The sequence below is a fragment of the Leptonotus elevatus genome, chromosome 8 (genome assembly GCF_054856555.1).
Source record: "Leptonotus elevatus isolate MCC_2025b chromosome 8, RoL_Lele_1.0, whole genome shotgun sequence".
NCBI lineage: Eukaryota > Metazoa > Chordata > Actinopteri > Syngnathiformes > Syngnathidae > Leptonotus > Leptonotus elevatus.
In genome coordinates, this window is record NC_141246.1 from 5,044,528 (window position 1) to 5,061,016 (window position 16,489).

General features: G+C 43.8%; 1 protein-coding gene across 2 annotated transcripts in view; it reads left to right on the forward strand.

Moving 5' to 3' along the window:
* The window catches only part of znf827 (zinc finger protein 827), a 66,101-nt gene that overhangs the window by 36,481 nt on the left and 13,131 nt on the right, over positions 1-16,489 (forward strand). For both annotated transcript variants that reach the window (XM_086082408.1, XM_086082407.1), the window contains exons 5-6: positions 3,059-3,328; positions 14,204-14,455. In XM_086082408.1, coding sequence (XP_085938534.1) covers positions 3,059-3,328; positions 14,204-14,455 — 522 coding nt within the window. The remainder of the gene's footprint in view (positions 1-3,058; positions 3,329-14,203; positions 14,456-16,489) is intronic.

Consider the following 16,489-nt stretch of genomic DNA (forward strand, 5'->3'; position numbering starts at 1 on the left):
GAGTGCATGCTCTATATTGTTTAAGTCTGGTGATTGACTTCACTTTTCGACTCAAGTACTTTTGCACACCATAAAATATGATGTTTTCTTCCAAATGCAGTTGCGTTTTGTCTTATTGAGTTCGTTGTGCACCCTTTCTAACCTTGAAACGTTGCATGCCCAGACAGTCTTAAAGCACGGGCCACTCATTGCGCAAGTTATGTTCCGGACCCATTAGGACAGGTGAAAATCGGTGTTAGCTTCCGTGGTACCTTTTACTCAGAAGTGCCCGAACTTACAAAAACGTAAACAAATTAAAATACTATATTGACCTTGAGCTACAGTTATGATGCATGATAGCATCATGACAAACTAATAGCGTTGTTGCGGTGGCATAAAAGGGCGCTTACTTCAGAGATGGCTAGTCACCCAGAAACACACCCTCCGTCTGCTTCTCGGCTCACTTCACAAGATGACACGCGAGAAAAACTGGACACTCGTCTCTGTTGTGTTTGCGAGATTCTGACAGACAAAAGGCTGCGGTGTGAGCTCAGCTTTGTAGGGACTGAATTATTACTTGTGCGGAGCGCTTGTTCTTTTTGTCAAGGAGGGTGTTAAAAGTTCGAAAGAAGCATTAGTATGCTATCGAGAAATCCACGATCACGCAAATTTGAAGTCAGTTACTGAGTCAGCAAAAGTTGTTGCACTTATGGTGCCTTTGTACCTCAGAGACATATCTTTACATTTTCAACTTTTAAACAGCTCCCACATATCTTAAAATGTCAGAGTTTTTTTCCCCCATCAAATTACACAAAGAAAAAGAAATACAGCACAATTCATGTCTACTTGTCACACTGGTTCAAGTCAGCCCGTTTTGAGGGGGTGGTCCTGTTTTATGCACCCTACGTTGTGGAGCGAAACGAGTACAGCTTTTGTTACTATGGCGACTGGGGGCGAGTCTAAGGGGATTGCGAAGAGGCAATAGGCTACTTCTGGAAACAGCATCTTTCTGAAATATGTTTTGTCTTTTTTGGGGGTAAATGAAACGGCTCTCGTTACCATGACAACTGGAGGAAAGGTTTGCTATTAGTTTGAGCCTAAAAGTCTAAAATAGTAGCCACAGCGCAAGCACCCAGAAAACCAGTAAAAGCATTAACAATTGAACATAAACAGTGCAGCAACACTTTCAGACATTAAATATAGCAGTACTGACTGTCACACATTCTTTATCCTCTGCAAAGATCTGAACTGTTAATACTGTACAGTACCATGAAAAATGAAGTGGTGGCGAGGGCCCATTCGTTTCTGCATACAGCTTTAATGTGTCTTCTGGTTTTATCCGAGTGTGTGTGTGTGTGTGTGTGTGTGTATCTGCTCATGTATTATTTTTTTTACGTGTTTTGTTTAGCGGGGTGCAAATGTCCTGTCCCCGCGTCTGATCCAACATGCCCTGACACGCTTCTAATTAGAGGACGTCCTTCCAGGTGCCGACCAGGTTATACTTAGCCTGCCCGCCGACATCCGACGACGTGACATTTCCAGCTGGTACAGGCTGTGACCCTAGCACCACTGCCCGTGAACTTGAAGGTCGCCATGCTACCAACCGCCCTCCCCCCCCCCTCGCTCGCTTTTCTCCCTCTTGAATTACATGGACCCCCGGCCACGCACCCTCGGCTTGCCATAGTGTGGCACTGTGGCATCGCTCACCGCACAGGTGGTCTCGAACACCAGTACCTTGTCCCCCTTTTGCTGAGCCCTCTACCCCGATGGCATGACGGTCATTAATCAGAGGGGCCCCGAGTCGGCACAGATGGATGAGGTGGGATGATGGGGTTGGCGGGCCTCTGGCTGTTAGAGATGTTAGGTGAGATGGTCCGGCGTGTGGGGGGGCGGAGGGTGGATTTCTTCTCTGGCCAGTGGCGAATGGACAAGCATCTGATCATGAGCGATGGTCCTCAAGCAGCATTTTTCTATGAGAAAGAGATTGTCTTGAGTTGCCATATCATGCAGTCGACCATAACACGGGTGTACTTTTGACTTAAAATTCCAAGCCAGTTGTCTTTCCAAAATCTTGTGTTTTAGCGCACTGTGTAACGAGATGCGACATGAGATACAAAGAAGACTTCTATTAGAGGTTGCTCCGTGGCTAATTATTAATTATTCATCTAAGGCGGATTAGATGTGGCCCAGTTTCTCTTGAAGACGTCTGCGAAGCAGCGTTGGTGTGACAGCTCTCTCCAGAAGCTCCAGAGGGGGCTGCGTCCTACAGAAATTGCCAGATAAGGATGACAAAGCCGTGATTCATATATCGCGCTACATGCAAGTTGCTTTTGGGTGGAACTATCGAGGGGGAATCACAGACTTGTAAGGGACCAGAAGTTGAGAGTAAAGTCAACGAAATAAATTCTCTGAGTTGGTGATGAGTTGATGTTTCTCAAAGTGTGGTTCACCAACTGCTGGTGTTCCCCAACAAAACCCCAGGCCGTCAGTGAGTTACTCATTTATGCTCCTGTACGTATGATAATTAATGCGTCCATTTTAAACGGTTGTTTTTGATTGTCACTGCAGGTTGTTTGATATTCTTTAAAAATGTGTATGTTTTTTTTCTTTTTCTTTTTCTTTTTTTTTACGGATGGGAAAAAATTCACATTTTACACAGAACCTTTGGAAGTGTATAATTAGATAATTAGATAACGTCATTGTCTCGTGTCCTGGCATTGCGGCATTTCCTTACACAAAGGCGCTGTCCGGCATCTGTTATGGCTCTTAATACTGTCTGAAGGTAGAAAATGGCTGGATAAACTTGGTTATCTGCATTTAGTGAAATGCCAATTGTATTTCGGATTTGATCACGTGATCAGAATGTGGGAATGATTTCAATATTCTGCACTACCTACGGGGCTTTATGTTTTTATTTGTGCCTGAATGTGAAATTTGCTCTTAGAAATGGGCTTAAGCGCTCTTGCTTTACTTCAACAGTGTTGCACTGTGTGAAATTGATTCATAGACTAATTAAGATCTTCATTTTGTAAATTGTACAAAATGGAATTTCCAATATTTTATGATTTCTTCTCCATAGCGGCCAACCAGAGGGAGGCATTGAAGTCGCCTTTCCACGTGAAGGAAGAACCCAAAACAGAGGAAGCCTCGAGCCCTAGACCGGCCTCCCAATGTCAAATCCCACCAAGCTTCCCATTCTGCCAGGACGGCATATTGGGGTCTGTGGCAGCAGCTTCCGAACGCCCTGGGTCCCTCAAACCGAGGGAAAGGAGCCCCCCGGCTGCGAACAGTTTACTGAGTCAAGACATCAACATGAAAGTGGCCTCCGAGTTGCTGATCAAACTTTCAGGTAGGTTGAATACGCACTGAGTTTGTACATGTCAGGTCAGATACCACTGCGGCATTTTAAACATTATTAGCAAGATAGTAATGTTACTGCTATGGACTACCACCATACTATTAAAAATGATGTTCTGGGGAAATCCAAGTGGCTGCCATCTTTGTGGAACAGTGGCAGTATGGAGCCGATGTTCACACTGGAGTAATGTGGTAGAATAGCTCAATCTATTATGCTTTTATATTTGTATGTATATTTTACAATACCATTCGAAAAAACAGATAACACGTTTTTTCCTAGAAATGCTGTGGTGAAGGTTAGTCATAAACGGCGTGTTCCAACTTGCACACCAATTCGGGTTGCTTTGCCATCGTAGCAATGCAACTCCATCATAAACCGATGGACACCATTTATGTATAATTACTGTCGACTAGTATAGTGCAGTCTGTAGCTCACATACCTTCAAGCATAATATAAAAAAAAAAAAATCCAGTGCTTAGCAATGTTAAACGATTGAAATCCTCCTTGACCCACACGCCGACCCACAGCCAGTATTTTCTGTGTAAATCGGCTCACAACAACAACATGACCCTCTCTTAAACGGTTGCATGCATTTACTGAGAGAATTCTCAGATATGCTTCCAGGTCACGCTCTCTTATTGATATTTGTGCCGTGGTGTTCTGCGGGTTCGGCCAAACAGCGAGTTCAATTCTTAGCTGTATTCTGCTGGGCTGAAACACTTTGAAACGCGTACAGTTATGTGTGGTTTTGTAATGTGGTACACTTAACCAAGGGGACTTTTGGCGCGTTTGTGTAATGTATATGTTATCTGGATGTTTGCTGCAGGTCCAAGTGCTCAATTCCGATTTCATACTTTCATCCGAGTTCATGTACATTTCAAGTGACGCATATGATGGCTGTTTTTACTATGGCCCGACCAACAATGGATTTTTTTTGAGGCATTACAGATTTCGATAATTGGTCAAATAAAGTTCTGCTACCAGATGAATCACCCGCGTAATTAAAGAAATTATTTCATATAATGAACAAGATAACCTCTTTGGTCCCTAACTCTGACAACAAATAAATATATAATACATAGAACATTCGTTTTACACTATTTTGTACTTAGTATTTGTTTAAAAACGTCCGCTTGCATTTTCGGGGTGCGAAGTGAATGTCAATATCTAAAAAAGGTCGATTTTTTTCCAATTTTAAAAGAGCTATTATTGGCCGGATTAATCGGTTGGGCCCTAGTTTAACTTTTTACATGAAAGCAACCCACAAGTCCATCCATCCATCCATCCATTTTCTGTACCGCTTGTCCTCACAAGGCTCGCGGGGGTTGCTGGAGCCTATCCCAGCTGGCTTCGGGCAGTAGGCGGGGTACACCCTGAACTGGTTGCCAGCCAATCGCAGGGCACACAGAGACGAACAACCATACTCACAATCACACCTATGGACAATTTGGAGTGTCCAATTCACCTGCCATGCATGTTTTTGGAATGTGGGAGGAAACCGGAGTACCCGGAGAAAACCCACGCAAGCACGGGGAGAACATGCAAACTCCACCCAGGAAGGCCAACCCACATGTACGGACACTTATTTTAGAGTCAAGTAAAAAGTTATTGTCTTTGCATGTGGCCAAGGAAAGTCACAATCATCGTTTATTGAACGGGACCAAAAGTCCAACAAAATTGAAATGAGAACACTCTCAAGGAGCAGACACTCACACTGAAATAACCAGCCAACCTGACTGACTCCAGCTCCTGATGCCACGCCCCTTATAGGCACCCATCAACACAATACTATTCTAGTGTGTAGGTGTGTTGCATGGAGTTTGCCCCGGCTGACTTTATTCGTGTTGTTTAAGCACATACATCGCCAGTCAATGTATTTTGATGACGTTAAGCACACATTGATGAGAAATATCCGATCTGTGGTGTTTAAATTCTTAGGCCGTTTGCTGCCGCCAATTAGAAAACGAGACACTCGTTTAACTCAACCAAGACTCTTGCCCCCGGGTTATATGGTAATGGTGCAAAGTCATTTTGCCTCTGGACACCGGTGCATCATTGCTAAATCATTCCGCCGCTTCTTGTTTTAGTCCAAAATACGACGTGAATGCCAGGTGTAGTTGGAGTGTGTTTGTCCACTGCTGCGGAGCGACTCTCAGGCAATTTAAAAATGTCAACTGTGTGCCAACGAGGCTAAGTTCAGCATTGAGTTGATATTCGGAAAACGTTGAAATAAAATACAAACGCTCTGGGTGGCATGTTTATAATGAACTCGGTAATAAGCTGTGTGCAAGCAGACGACCTTCCTATTCCACAGCTGTGGATTTGGTATTTCCTTTGACGGGATATTTACTTGCACCACCCCTTTGCAGGTACCAAACTGGTGTGTTTAAAATGGGGGCGTTAAATTTTAGAGCTGCTCACTAATGATTGATCGATCAAACTTTTAATTATTCATTAATTATTGACGAATCACTTTTTTTTTTTTATAGGGAACAGTGTGGCGTTACATTTACAATTATAAGTGCGAAAGAGGACATTTTGAACACAAAAGCGTGTTTTTGAGCGCACATGAAACGTTCCTTGAGAGTCTAATTCACTGCTGGAGAAGAAGCTGTCGAAATAGTGAAAAAGAAGCGAACAAATAAAAGTGTGGCTCAACTTTGTTCAAATAAATGCCTGCCAAGATACCGCAGTATTGCAATTTTTGATTCAAGTATCTTTTTTTTATTTTTTTTGTGTAGCCTACTCTCCCGTCTAGTTGTACATCTTCCACCTATTGTGTATGTTGATGTATCTTTCAGGTCATTTTTTATCTTTTTACGCTGCTTTTCTGTGCCCCTGGCTCGGTTGACCCAGGTTAAGCAAAAGATGGTCGAAACGTTCATCCGACGCTCACTCACTCGCTCGTCGCTCTCTGTCCTCAGAGCGCAGTGCCTGCGGTTGCTATGGCAACGGGCGGTTGCGGGAGGGTAGATGGAGAGGATTGTGGAGAGTGACAGCCTTGACAAGACTCTGGACCCTGGAGTGACCCCGGTGTGGGGGGGGGGGAGGGGGAGGAAAAGGGGGCCGGGGAAAGGTCAGCGCGTTCACAGTCACATGTGATTACAATCATGAGGTTCAAGGGCGTCCGCACAATCACCTCCTCTCTGTGTCCACTGCGGAAAGGTCAGCGGCGGAGCAGCCATAACGCAATAAAGATGCACAGTACGCAAATCACTTTGAGGGGGGGGGGGTGGTGGGTTAGCCTTAGCCAGAACATCTCAATGTGTCTTCGTTGTGTGCAGGAAATCAACGCAGCCCATGTTGTCATCATTACAGTGAATCCCCGTTTCCTACTGGGTTACGTTCCGGACTCACCCGGGATAGTTTTACCCCTCCCACAGACCTTAAACACATTTAATCCTAAAATACACTTTTCAGAGTATTCCTTAGTAGCTGTTCTCTCTATAGCATCCCAAAAAGAAGACTCATGAAGTTCTTGCATGCTTGCCTTAAGCTGTTTATTTGTTACTCCCACTTTGTGTTTACTGTAAAACTGACACATGTAATAAAAGAGAATTAATCGTTGTACAGTATATCTGAACAGCAAAATGTTCAACCAAACCGTTAAATAACAAGTCTTCCAGCTTAATGCTAACTAGAGACGCAACGATTTATTAACAACTAATCGATTGTCAAATGAATCATTATTTTAGTAATCGATTTATTGTTTGAGACTTTTTTTAATTGAACATTTTCTAAATCCTCATAATTTCAGCCTCTTAACAGTAAATGTTCCCACATTTCTGTATTCCCCGTGAAAGCAGTCTGATCATCTTTGCGTTGAATTAAAATAAGACATTTGCAAACATCTACTTTTACTTTAAACAAAAAAAAAAATAAAGATCAACATTTTGCCGATTTTCTAGCAGATGTTACTGACCAAACCAGGAACTGAATCATCAGCACTTTATATTTGGGCTTTTTCTGCGGAACTGCTACCTCAACACACAAAGCAGCAAAACAAAACAGCCCATTCTACATTGCTCATAGCAATATGTTCTCTCTGCATCAATGACTATTACTACAGCTTATTCGGGAACCTTCTCGGATCCTTCTTCCTGTTCTAAAGTACAGTGCTGGTGCTTAGAAATTGTTGGCACAAAAGATGAATTGTGATATAGCAGGTGTTCACTTTACAGGAAATGAACGCAGCCCATGTTGTCATCATTGCTGCACATTGTGCAAGTAACATGATTTGCATCATCCCGTTTATTTTTTTATTTTTTAACTAGGTCACTTCTTCCTCCCTCACATCTCCCTACCCTCCACTCTATCGAGCCTCACTTTCTTATCAAACATCGGATGGTCACGCAACCTCCCACATCTGTTTGGGGGGGAAAAACAGGCTGCCGGTGTCTGGGGGCTAATTATGGCGGGCTAAATAGTCCCCGGCGCCGACGGCTAGAAGCGTGCCAGCAGATGGGCGCTGGTGTTTGCGGGGCAAGACGGGAGGCGGGGGACCGATGTACGGGGGCGCCCCGGCAGAGTGGCATCAATGCGGGCAACAGCCGTGACGCCCACTCGCCAGCTCGCCGTCGCTGCCATAGGTGTGAAATCACACGATGTGCTTGCTTTGCCGCTTAGAAACAGGCCGCGCCGTCTTTTGAGGATATTTCACTGATGCTCGCTCGTTAGCGGGCAAATTAAAAGACAGTTCCACCACTGAGGAGTTTGCAGTTAGTGCAAATGACCTGCCGTTTTTTTTCTTAAAGGGAATTTTATTGACTAATATATTGGCTATTATTGATGATTGAATGATCATACGCAAGTACAATGAATCCCCAAGGTAGGGACTAACCACCATATGAAAATCGACACGTAACTGACGACCACACAAAAAGGTTTATAATTGCAGACCCCTGAGGAGGCAGATGAGAACGGTGGACGAGATCGGCCGATCTCCCATGATTAACTCATTCACTCCAAACCATTTTCACTGAAGCAACCCCCTTCGCTCCCGGTTGTTTTACTGGGTTTAGACTGATTTGGCAAGGCCCACCGAATATTGTGTTCTATTGCTATAAAAACATAGAACCTACCAAAAGAAAGCTTCGACTCTCTTCTTTCATCAGGGAAAAAAAATGTTGTTTATATCTGTTTTCGTTTTGCAGCAATAAGCATTAGAATATAGCTAAGTTTAATCATTATTCACAAACCTGTTCAAAACACTGGGGAAAAGAGGCATGGCCCGAGTGGATCTTTTATACTCTGTTGCCACCTGCTGGCCGTTTTTTGTAATAACTACCATTGCTTCAAGCGACCTCTTCAGGTCAAAGGGTGCATCGAAGCCTTCTGCGTGTTCTCGCATAAAAAGACATTAAACACATCAAATACGTTTTTGGGACCATGACAATATTTAAAATAGAATATTTTTTAGACGTTTTTTGGGAGCAAATTAGTTAAGGAAATCAGGGCCCGATTTTGAACAGTTCGATTCAATGCACTCATCTTTCTAATCACAACCAATTTTCCAATTCAAACAAGTAACACACACACTTACCACACATACACACTCACTCACACACACTCACCACGCAACGCAATGTAATCATCCGCCCATGTCAATTGACAACAATAGCATAATCTGGCGTCATGTAAACGCTGCGCTTGGCTTTCGGCGGCTGTCCTCACCGTGCCCTCTTCAGTGTGTGGCCGCTTACTGACCCCCCCCTGTACTTCTTTCTGCCTCCTTGTTTATCACGGCTGCCGTTTCCCCTTTATATATATATATATATATATATATATATTTTTTTTTTTTTTTTTTTTTTTGTTGCTTCCACCTTATTTGATGACTTGTGTTCATAGTCGTTTGTCGGCGTCGGGCGCACGCCGGAGCGAGCCGGTTAGCTGGGGATCAATGGTAGCTGCAGCAGATGTGTGTGAAGTCTGCAGGCTCCCACATGACACGCCGTCTCCACACTGCAAGCCCTTTGAAGCAGTCTGAACTCTTCACCCCCTGTCTGAGGAGCAGGTTGGAGAGAGTGGAGGAAGGAGATGTGCTTGTGGGGGAGGGAGGGAGGGACGGAGGGGTGTGGAATAACAGAGCAAGGACAGGGGTAGACTCGGATGTACCAAGTAGGGGAGGGGGTTGTCACTTTGAATTGAGCCGCCCCCCCCTCTCCCCTTGCGCTACCCCCCCCCCCCAGGTGTTCTTTTTCTGGCACCGTTTGACAATGTTTCCCCTCTCTTTAGCCTTGCGTCCGCTCCTACGCCGACGCAGCGGCCAGGTTCTCATACCGTTGCGTCAAAAGCGGGTCAATGTGTTTTGGGTTATTCATGCCGTGGACTTTATTTACCCGTCAGTGTGCGCGCGCGTGCGCTACATTTGACTGAATTGTTGTTGACATGGAAAGTCAAGAGTTTATCGCTTAAAAACACAACAACCTCGGGCGCTTAGTTTTACCGGAAATCATGGGTGCTTGTTGTAATTTATTCCTAATATATGTTTAACATATTGCGTGGAGCCAGTCAGGCTCACTTTTTAAGTTGTGTTACCACATACGACAGTTTCACAAACTTTTTTGTTCTTGACACTGCCCTCAACCAAACCAAGCCATACCGACTGGTGAAAATTAGAGCCAGCTGATGTAATCAGCTGATATTAGCTCTTTTAAAATCTGAAAAAAATCGGTTGATTAATGTTTTTTGTCAATTTGAAACTTTTTTTCACATAACTACATTACAACATAAAACAAATATGACATTCAAACATTCCACACACATTGGACCGAGTGTATTTACAGTATCTAGCTCAAGCGCCACTCAACAGTTCCCTGGCAGAATTACTATATTTAGTCTTTTTCCCCCCCTCAGTATTTAATCAACAACAAGCCACCATTACACTAGGAAATGCTTTGACTCGTTTACAGGTTAATAAACCACTGAGAAAAGCATCAAGTGGCTTCAAAATCAAGGACGCCACAAATTGTGTCGCATTAATTAAACTCATTTTTATGCGAAGGATGGTTAGTGAGACCCGACGGGAGCACTTTTGCTGCTTTTTAAAAGCTTCATAACGCGCAGTTGCAGTTAGTTTTGAAATACTCTGAAGGCTTGCAATATTTTACAGCGCACTGCCTAAAAATATTCAAACACTTGAACAAACGGGATAAAAAAAAAAAGTGATGTTTTATGGCTCTTTAACAGATGTGCGTGTTATAAAAGCAACATGAAAAAAACAAAACACTTCTATGAACAGTTCCAGGAACTTCCAGTACCTCATAGGTGTAGTTCCTGCAATGAAAATTTTAGCCTAAATGTTTGTGGAGCTCCCAAAAGTACTAAAAGTGTCTTTAGCAAAAAGCCACAAAAAAAAAAAAAACACACAAATAAATAAATATCACTTTCATTTGCACTTTTAATTCTTTATTCTTGTAGTTCCAGGATTAAAATATTGCCCCAAACGTTCCTGGATATCTCAAAAGTACTTCTTTCGGGACTAAATTTAGACATTCGTTTCCATGGACCTGGAAAAAAAACACACACACACACACACAAAAATAAAACAAAAGGCTGAAACAAATGAATACATAAAGTTCCAGGAACTTTTAGTTCTTGATAATTGTAGTTCAGACAACAAAAATGTTCCCAAACCTCTCAAAAGTATCACCCCTTCAAGCAGTGTCTTCTTTTGGCTCCGAAACATTATCCTGTGAATAGTTCCCACAGACCTCGGTGGAAAAAAAAAAAAAAAAAAACTTAAAAGCTCAGTCGGCAGTCCTTCAGTCAGTCCATTGGGTTCTCACTGAGTTGAAGCTGATGGTTTTATTTGACTTTTGAGGAATATTTTTCCAAATTGTGTCACTTGGGGGGGGGGGGTGGAGCAGTGTGAAGGCGTAAGTGGACTTCTTTTTATGGCAACGGAACATTAGGTCAAGAAAAAGTATCATCGGCGTGGGAGTGAGGCCATATTTTCCCATTTTATGTGGTGACAAGTGGACTTTGGATAGGGGATACGGGTGTTCTCCATCAGATGCCTCCCACCCGCGCCGTGCCATCCCCGGGTAACGCCGGTAAACATGTTTGTGTCGGCGAGGCGTGGGAGTTCAAGTTCACAGCCGTGACATTTAGCGCGTGTTTTTTTTTCCCCCCTCGTTGTTAAGGGTGGCGATCCAGTGACGGATGCTCAGGCGTCCCCTGGTTGACCCCCTTACAACCCTCTTAAAGCCTGCCAAACAAGCACCGCCCCCCACCCCCCTCCACAACCACGACATCTCCTAGACCAACACGACCACCTGATTAAGGGATTAGAGGGGTTTGATGGTTGTCTGTGTCCCCTCTCTTTGTCCTGCCCTCAATCAAACTGACACCTGGACTTTTATTAACTCCCCCAAGGGTTTTTTGTGCCTTTGTTTGTTTGATATCTGTATAATTCTTTTTTATTTTTATTATTATTTTTTTTTTAATGATTTGGTTTATAGCTGCCCTGCAATTTGGCTGGCAACATGTTCCTGCCTACTGCCCGAAGACAGCTGGGATAGGCTCCAGCACACCCGTGACCCTTGTGACAAAAAGCAGTTCAGATAATGGGTGGATGGACGGATGATTTATAGCTTTGGAGGACAGATTGATTAACTTTGTATCATGGATCATTTCAGTTTCCCGGAATTTAAAACGATTAAATGGCAATTTATAAGGGTGACTAAAACTAATTAGAAATGGACAAAATGATTTTGATGTCACCGCGGACCAGGAAAACCTACAATTCAGTGGTTTAAAAAAAAAAAACAATTCCACTGAAAATGTTCATTCAAATTGAATTTGAATATAGGGAGATTTTGATCTTAATTGTAAAGAAAAATTGTTTCCTAAGTTTGCAGTTGAGAGAGTTTGCAGAAATATATCATTACTGACCAGGAAACTTTTACAAGTCAGTGGTTCCTTTTTTGTCCCCTTTTAACCAAAAATAACCATTTTCTTTGAAACAATTGGAAATTCATAGGCATTACCGATTAAAAAACAAAACAAAACAAAAAAAAAAAACAAAGATGGAAATGTACAGTCAACCAACAATTTCTGTTTTGGTATTACAAAAAGTAATATCTGAAAGGCAATAGACATCTTGCAATGGTAATAGCATTTAGTACAAAAAGTAATGTATTTAAGCCAATTGACATTTTGTACTTTGACAGATAATTTGCACTTTCTGGTCCAAAAACGAGTTTACTCTATCGACAGTTACTTTCCACTTTTGCAAAAATACATATCTATTGACAAAGGACACTCGTTTTTCTACAAAATTCCACTTAAAGTACTATAAGTCTGTTGACCAAGGACGTTCAGTTTTGTACCCAATCCTGCTGGAAAATAAAAATGTGAAGACCTGCTATGCATACCTCAAAACCAGCAAAAGGGGACGTAATTAAAAAGCGCGGCGTGTATTCATTAACACTTTTAACTGTTGTAATCTGTTTGCCACCAAATCCAATTTAGCCCATCAAAATTAATTGCTGTGAAATGTGCAGAAGCTTTTTTGGCCTTGAACCAAATGATCATCGCCATATTCACATATTATTACTCCTGCGTAACAAGAGTGTGATTCATCGTCGATATTCCTTTGATAAATATGTGTGCGTTGAGCTTTTCTCTCTTGTCAATCATATCAACAGAAACGCATCAAACCTGCGCGCCTGCATGAGAATTTCCAGAGGGTGAATGAGCAGAATTAGAGCTTAAAAAGAAGGAAATCCAAGGAGAGCAGTCCAAACAGCCGGGCTTAGCCGTTTAGCGTGGCGCTGTGCGTTTATTGGGGCGAGAGGGCACCGCGAGGTCATGCCGCCGCCGCCTGATGCGAAGGGGTGGGGTCCGAGGTGCCGGGGGGTCCACCGAAGCGAAATAGCAAAACGTTTCACGTGAAAATGTTTATGATAGCCACGGTTTGGCTTCACTGAGCGCAAACGCTGTTGTTGACTCACTGGGCGAGTCCGGTTGAAAAGGTGACATGAAGCAGCCGCGCTAAAAATAGTTAAGCGAGAAGTGGCATCTGTTAGGAATGTCCCCACCGACTGACTCCTCGCTCGCCGAGGTTATATATGAGTCGGTAGGGACTTGAAACTATTTAAAGGCAACTGGCATGCAAGGTGGCGTTTTATTCTTAATGCAGATGTTACTTAACTATAGGTCGAAGATAATCAGTGGGCAGCTATTCGAAAGCTGTTTTTCTTCGATGCACGTTCATCATTAACTGCAGCAGACGTCTATTGAAAAGCTGTTTGCGTCTGTGTCTTGATGAAACAGAGCATCAGTCGCTACAGTTGATATTTATTTGATTGCAGTACAGTAGACATTCAAAAGACGTTTTCTTGAAAATCGGCTACTAGTTTTTGCATTACACAGTCTGTATTTTTATTATTTTTTTAAAGATAGCTTTGCCTTATGAAAATGGCAGCTTAGCTTAATGCTAACAAACATTGCACAACGCCATTGACATGCTAACGTTTAGCATCGGTAGTTGCGGTTTTAGAAGCAGCGGATATTTGAACAGATGCCCCAGTTGAGGTGGCTGGGGCATCTGGTTCGGATGCCTCCTGGGCGCCTCCCTGGGGAAGTGTTCCGGGCATGTCCTACCGGCAGGAGGCCCCGGGGACGACCCAGGACACGCTGGAGAGACTACGTCTCACGGCTGGCTTGGGAACGCCTTGGGATCCCATCGGAGGAGCTGGCTGAAGTGGCTAGGGAGAGGGAAGTCTGGGCTTCCCTGCTAAAGCTGCTTCCCCCGCGACCCGACCCCGGATAAGCGGAATTGAAGACGGAACGGAACAGATATTTGAACACAAACTGTTTTGTGCTTAAAGCCTAACTAAGAAATGTCTCCTTTCCGCACAGAGAACAACAAAGGCGGCCTCTTCCAGAGGGTGAAAGTAAAAGCAGAGCCCATGGAGGTGGACCCGGCCCCCGCCCAAGTCTCGCCGCCCGTCCCCACACCTGCTCCTCCTCCTTACCTGTTGGCTTTCGGCACTTTAGGTGCGCGCGAGAAGACGGGGCAGGCCCTGGAGCCTCTGTCGCGCCCCCAGAAGGACCTCTTCTCCCAGGACATCTCGGTCAAAATGGCCTCCGAGCTCCTCTTCAAATTGTCAGGTGTGTTTTGAACGCGTTTGTCCGACCCCTCGAGCAAGAGCAAGGACGTCAGATGTGTTTGCACGTGTGTATGTGTGTGTGCGGGATGTAAAACCGTCCATTTCCATCTTCTGGCAGTGCCGTTGTAAAGTCAAGGACGCGACATATCACGAGTGACCACATGGCTGACATTGAGGCTTAAATACGCATGAATCTTGAAGAAGTTGCGCATCAAGTCACCACACCAGTGTTGGGAACGTGACTTTAAAAAAGTAATTAGTTATAGTTACTCATTACTTGCTAACAAAAGTAACTGTTAGTAATTGAAGTAACTTGATACCAGACAAAGTAACTATTTTCACTACTTAATTTTTTTTTCCATATAAATAAATTAGGATTGTACTTTTTTTTTTATATATATATATATATTATTTTTACTTTTTTTATTTTTTTTTATTCAAGGAATTCAAATAATGTCCAGGCTATGTAGGGTGTTTTTATTTATTTTTGTGAATATTTATGCCACACAAATTCCTCACTCCATAATGACAGATACCATATACTGTATGTTCTACCACTGCCATTTACTACAGCAATCATAATAATAATAATAATAAAATAAATACTGGATCTATGTTGATTTGTGGCACATATATCACCTATATATGTAATTTATATATATATATATATATATATATGTAATTTGTGGACAGTCGTAGCACAGACGGTTAAGAGAAATACAATTGTTGGCGCTAATAATTACACGAGGCGTGTGTCGCTATGTGACTTATCTTTATCGCTGTCCTAGTGCTTCTTGAGTTGCAATGTCCCGTAATGGTTCTTGGTGGAACAGAATTGTCCACTAATCGCTCCTCATGGTTTTTCGGCAGATCTCTACTGTTATTTTGATCAGTCTTGTCAAAGTTGACAAAAGCCCGAATGGGCTCTAGGCAAGGGACGTGGACTTGCTAAAATGCTAACATCATGTTCATTGTGAAGGAAGCCACGTCGTGACCCGCTTCCCGTGGTACCTCCAAAATAAAAGTCGCTACGCATTCCAGCTGTCAGGACACCTTTATTGTGGCGAGATACGACAAAAACAGTGCCTCCAACTCTGCGCAGACATTTTCATGAATGGACTTACACGGAACCTACTGTAAGATTACTTCGAGCCTTGAAACTAATAAATAAATTGTAGCGCAACGCATTTCACATACAATAACGATAACGGCGTTTCAAATATGGGGAGAATAATGAGTTAGATTAGTCCGTTTAGGAAAAAAGAACAGTTACCTAATCGCCGTTGTTCCCAACACTCCGTTGCCATCCCCAAGTCGCGTCGTGAAACACACCTTCGACTGTAAAATATCACAAATGGCCAATGCGGCTGACATTGACTGTGTTGGGCCACTTGTTTGTATTTCTCCATGAGGGTGGACCCCGTTCCACACGAGTCACACACGGGTCTAGCACGTAGCATTGCGTACATAACCCAGCTTTACACACCACCCACACCCACCCACCCCCCGCCCCGGGACTGTACAAATGTCCCCTCCTTCTCCTTCTCTCATTCTGTCTCCCTTGACTCGTTTTCAGACATGCCGGCTCAAGCACACTTGGCTGAGCACACGTCCCCATCCGCCGCCCTCCCTCCATACCGCCTTTACATTTCTCCTGTGCCGCATCGCCATGGCAACGTAGAAAAGAGACCTCTGTCCTTGGCAAGTGGTGTCACAAAATGGGAGGGGGACGGTTAGCAGTAAGGGTTGGGGGTGCCACCTAGGGAGGCCGGGGCATCTCCGGCGGCCTGGCAAGCTGCGACGACTGTCACAAAGGAGGATCTGGATGCGAAGGGAAATGGTGCAGGGTGGGTGGTGGTTGGGGTGCGGGGGGGTCTCGATGCAAGGCTCTCACACAATGAGCAATCAATATGAATTACCCGCCGCAGCGGTAAGACCTCAGAGATGCGTCGGTGGCAAGGTCGCCGAGAACGGCGGGCCGCTTTGGAGATGCTCTTCGTCTCCTTGAAAGTCGCACGTGTGGCTTCTTCTTCTC